The sequence below is a fragment of the Cucurbita moschata genome, unplaced genomic scaffold, assembly GCF_002738365.1.
Source record: "Cucurbita moschata cultivar Rifu unplaced genomic scaffold, Cmos_1.0 Cmo_Scf00047, whole genome shotgun sequence".
Taxonomy (NCBI): Eukaryota; Viridiplantae; Streptophyta; class Magnoliopsida; order Cucurbitales; family Cucurbitaceae; genus Cucurbita; species Cucurbita moschata.
This window is the reverse complement of record NW_019268563.1, coordinates 1,341,627-1,346,886: the sequence shown is the minus strand read 5'-3', so window position 1 is coordinate 1,346,886 and position 5,260 is coordinate 1,341,627. Positions and strand designations below refer to the sequence as shown.

Genomic DNA, 5,260 nt, shown 5'->3' with positions numbered 1-5,260 from the left:
ACAGGTCATACAAAGAGATAAGAAATTAGTAAACATTAGAAATAAATGGTTTAATCTAATCATTTCAACCGTAAAAATGGTCTAATCTAACCATATTAACAATCTAGTTGTATAAATTGTGTAGCATATTTGCTTCCTTTAGTTATACTGTTAAGAATGAGAAATAGAAATAGAATTCGGGAGGTGTGTATTATCATTGATATTGATATCTTATTTTTAAATAGGATATAAGCTCGTAGAAAATATAAAATAATTAAATACTGAGAATAAAATAAAATATCTAGTAAAGAATATTAAGATATAATATATAAGATATATTCTATAAATCATATATATGAACGTGATTAATTATTATTATTATTATTTTGTCTTTTCAATTAAATAATTAGTTTATTTCCAAATTCGCTCCTTCTTCGTCCCCAATCTCCCGTCTGTTCTTCACGCAAAGTCTTTTCCTGTTCGAAACCAAAGCCAAGCCAAAGCCACACGCCACACGCCACACGCCACACGCCACGGATAGTGTGCCCTCAACTCCAAATCCTACCCTCCTATCATCGATTGTTCTTCCTTCAATCTGCGAGGTTTTGCTCTGCTTCGAATAAGATTGTGGATTTCAACAATGGTTTCCGACTCGGAGCTCATCGACCGGCTCCGAGAGTTTCTTCGGGATTCCGACCTCAATATCACCACCACTGCTATTGTCCGCCGGAAGCTTGAGGAGTACTTTGGCGTTGATTTGTCCGATAAGAAGCGGTTTATTAGGGAACAGGTGGACTTGTTCCTCCAGACTGAGCATGAGAGAGAGGAGGAGGAAGGTGGCGGCGACTGTGAGGAAGCCGACCAGGAGGATGGAGATGAAAATTTGAAGACGGAAGAGGAGGATGGAGATAGTGAAGACGGAGATAACGACGACCACGATGATGAAAAGGGTAAAACGGGGTGAGTGTTGATTGATGAAACTTCGCAATTATAAAGATTATGGATTTCAGCTCAGTGTTGGGGGTTTAAATGGCTCTAATGTGTAGCTTAGTAATTTTTGTCCATATACGGTGCAAAAAGACAGTGAATCGATTCGTTTTCATACTGAAAATAGTGGCAACATTGTAAAAATCATCAACGCTGGAGCTTCTATCCTCAATCGATCGCAACATTGTCGATTGTAATATCTTTTGGTATTGCGTTGATTAACTCTTTATTTTAGTTGTTAGAATTAAGCATTTTTTGTTGTCCGATGACGAAATCAGTGTTCTCAGCTACTCAGGGGAAAGCCATATCTTAAAAATCGTATGGATTTTGCATGAATTTTTATCTGAGTCTGATAAACTATGCAGATTATGGAAATAAGTGTTCTAGCAACAAGCTAGCTAATTTGATCATTGTAAAACAATGCAAATATGTTTCCAAACCTCGATTGATGACCTCCATTTGCCCAACTAGTTTGGGAAGTCAAGGGCAATTGGGAGAGAGTGTTAGACTTATTGAATGCCTGGCTTACATGCAATTACAATTAATCCTATGTTGAGGAGAATTTTCACCTTTTTCTTTCATTAATCCCATAGCAGGAACTTTTGGGAGACCTTGCTTCAGGGTTTTGAATTCCAGGGCTAAAAACAATGTTCTGAATCTACTTCGTGGCCATGGTCTAAGAGGGAGTGAAAAAGTTTTATGGATCAACGCTGTCAAATCTGTGGTTTGGGCAGCAGTTTGTTTGAAGGGAATCACATACTAATGAGAACTAATGTGCTTCTTGGGAGGAAAAACTTGAAATATTTTAGTACCGCACTGCTTCATGGATGTTCTGACATTAATTCTTGTGGGGCTTTTTTGTTTTGTAATTCTCTGATCAGATGGTGTTTTTAGCTTTAGCTTTATGTTTTCTTGGTTTGGGTAGTTTCAGGTTGTAAATTTTCATGTATATGAATCGTTAAAAGACACTTGAAATTTCTATTAGAGACCAACTTTGATGATTGAGTTAATTGTTCTTTGTAATGCAGTTCTAACAAGCTTGCGAAGAAAAGAGGAGGGGGTGGTTTTAGCAAGCTATGTAGCCTTTCTCCTCAACTTCAGGAATTTATAGGAGTTCCTGAAATGGCAAGGACTGAGGTACATCTAGAAAGTAAATTTTGAACCCCTTTTATTCAATCTTCTTAATGTACTAATGAAGTCATGTGTTGTCTTTTTCATTCCTTCTAATGCCATAATTGCGATCTTTTCTCAGGTTGTGAAGCAACTGTGGAACCACATTAGAGGGAACAATTTGCAAGACCCCAGTAATAGAAGAAATATTCTCTGTGATGAATCGTTAAAGGCACTCTTTTGTGTTGATTCCATCAACATGTTTCAAATGAATAAAGCTCTATCAAAGCATATTTGGCCTTTGGAATCAAACGACGGTGTGCTTTTATAGCTTTAATTTTGTGGCTAAAATTATGCTTCTGTTTTCTCAGGTGTTTGGACTTACCATTGCTCTTAATAATAGCTATTTTTTAATGTCATCTGGCTTCTATGGAACTTTGAGTGCTATTTCAATATTGACTCTTGAATTTTCTTTTCTTCAATTTATATTCCTTTTTTTTCTTTTAAATCGTAATAAAGGACACTTTTTGTTTGGATGCTCCTGATTTGGAGGGGTTTCAAATCGTAACTGATTTCCAATGAATTCTGTCGTCTGTGATCACAAGAAAGAGAATGATTTGAATTCTTGAAGTGTTTTCAAATCTTGTTTTTACATAAAAAAGAGAAAAATTTGCCATACTAAAATTGAGATTAGTTACTTGCATGACCTTGTGATATTTGAATTTTCTATTAATAATTTATAACTAAAAGCCTATATCAGTGAACTTCTTACTTTCTTTTATTTTCCAGTTACTATCCAAACACAAAATTGTAACTACATTCATTTGAAATCTTTCTCGTTCCAAACAAGATAAAAGTTTAAAATCATTTCTTGAACTTCAAATCACGTGATTTGGAATCATTTCTTGAACTTTCTTGATCCCAAACAGAGGGAGTTTTGGTCTCCATTCACATTCCTTAATGGCTAATGCTTGCCACTGCAAACCCTGAACTTTATTCTGATGAAGCTGAGAAACAAACCTTATTGATCCTTTTTTCTTAATAATTTTTTTCCTTTCCTGGATACAGTTATTCCGGCCAAATCAAGTCAGAAAGAAAAGCAACAAAAGGAGAAGCAGGAAAAGGAGAAGCAGCCAAAGGAGAAGCCACAAAAGAAGCGGCAGAAGCAAGGGAAAGAAGAAGGTAGATAGCGAAAATAGTTGTCTTTGTTTGAAATTCTATGACTGCGTACTCTGTTCATGGCAAGAAACCCCTGTAGGGGTACTATAACAAGACTTCTAAAATCATTAGTAGGATAAAATCTGAATTTTTCAGATAAGGTATACCATGAAGCCGCATAAAGTTGAATCACCTTGGATCTCTCTTCCTTTATCTTTGAAGATCCATTGGTTTCTTTCTAATCATATGCCCCCAAAAAGTTGTTTAAGTCCATTAATCCACAATAATTTAGCACATCTTTTCATCCCTTGGCCAATCTGTGCAATTGTAGCTTTAACTCCAATATTGAAAATCCAGGAAAAGCCAAGGTTGAAAACGCGATCCCAGATTTTACCCGTGAGTAGGGGTGAAGGGGTGATCATCGATTGGTTGGCATCAATTTTGGGTTCATAAGCTGATCCTTCTTGAACGAATTGCTAGATAGGGTGGCATTTTCTGCAATTTTATGCTAAATTTAGCCCCTCCGAGTATACTAACCTGACCAAAATATTCACTTTACTGCTGCGTGAGAGAAAACAAAGTAAGGGTTTTATTCTTCTTTCATGGATGAGCATCCAATTTGGATGAGTTGCTAGATAGGGTCACCTGTTCTGCACTTTTTATGCTAAATTTGGCCCTTCCAAGTACACTAACCTGACCAAAATATTTACCTTTTGGGGGCATTAAGGCTTTCATATAGCTTCAATAAAATGTGTTGGAAGAGGACCTTGTGTCAATACTTAAAACAAAGGATTCATTGAAAAACTTTTAGGCCTCCGATATTGAGAGCATATGAGATGAGGGTAAAGGAAAATGTATCTTAAAGTTAGCTAGAATAGACTATGTTTATATATATATAGGTTAGGGTTGTAAGATTGAGGTAAGAAGGTTCTTGTGGGTTATTTGTAGGGGAGAGAAGATGACCTTCTCAAATTGGCTGCAAGTCTTGTATGGTGCTAGGTTGACCTCTACCCTTTTAAATAAGAAGAATCTTAAATGTTGATACCTATTACAAACCTACCGTATCCAAGCCTTCATGATGAGTCTTCCTGCAGCTACAATTAATTCTAATGAAGATTCTCAAAGCTGGTCTCTTAAATTCTTGGATGAGTTTTCTGTCAAATCTTGGACTTGTCATTTGGCTTCATCATCTCATTTGGACAAAGATATATTTTCACCTCCGTGGAAAATGGAAGTCAAAAAGCCCAAAGAAAACTAATACTGTTTGTGGATTATGCTCAATGATAATCTTTAGCTCCTCCGAGGTTTTGCAAAGAAAGCTTCCTCTCCAATGTCTATGGCCATCGGTTTGTTCACCTTTTTTTTTTTTTTTTTTTTGCAGCGGGGGATTATCTAAATCACATTTTCTTTGAATGTTCATACTCTTGTTCATGCTGGCTCAAGCTTTTTTCGATATTCAATGTCCAGTGGGTTTTCTCTAACATAATGAACGAAAAGGTTTCTCAACCTCTTGTTGGTCCCCTTCTGAATCTCAAGGTGATGTTCCTATGGCTTAATGCGGTCAAAGGGCATTCTACCATAATTATGGTTGGAGAGGAATCGGAGAATTTTTCAAAATCAGCGCCTTTCTTGGTTTGGCTGATTTGAAGCAGCATGATTAAAGTCTTCTTCTTGGTGTTCTCTCTTAAAGATTTTTGTTGGGTGTTCTTTACAAGATATTTGTCTTGATTGACATGCCTTTATTTCTCCTTTATATAGTTTTTTTCTTTCTTTCTTTTTACTGTTTTATCCTGCATAGGGGGATGTCTACCTTCAGAGTCCTTGCCCCTCCAAAAGGCTTTTCATGCAGCTCTTTCTTTCATTGTTTGGCTAGCTCCTTTCAGTCAAGTGACTATCTTTTCCTTTTTGTGCAATTATCAATTAGGTCTCATTCTTTTAGACATTATGTATGCCCTTGTACATTCTTTCATTTTTCTTAGTGAGAGCTCAGTTGTTTTTTTTTTTTTTTTTTTTTTTTTTTTAAAAA

At 36.1% G+C, this 5,260-nt stretch overlaps 1 protein-coding gene across 1 annotated transcript in view; it reads left to right on the top strand.

Moving 5' to 3' along the window:
* The first annotated feature begins 403 nt into the window (after positions 1 to 403).
* The window catches only part of LOC111434984 (upstream activation factor subunit UAF30-like), a 7,969-nt gene continuing 3,112 nt past the window's right edge, over positions 404 to 5,260 (top strand). Inside the window, exons 1-4 of the mRNA XM_023072330.1 lie at positions 404 to 939; positions 1,995 to 2,103; positions 2,219 to 2,393; positions 3,145 to 3,258. Of these exons, the coding sequence (XP_022928098.1) occupies positions 620 to 939; positions 1,995 to 2,103; positions 2,219 to 2,393; positions 3,145 to 3,258 (718 nt within the window). The 5' untranslated portion in view covers positions 404 to 619. The remainder of the gene's footprint in view (positions 940 to 1,994; positions 2,104 to 2,218; positions 2,394 to 3,144; positions 3,259 to 5,260) is intronic.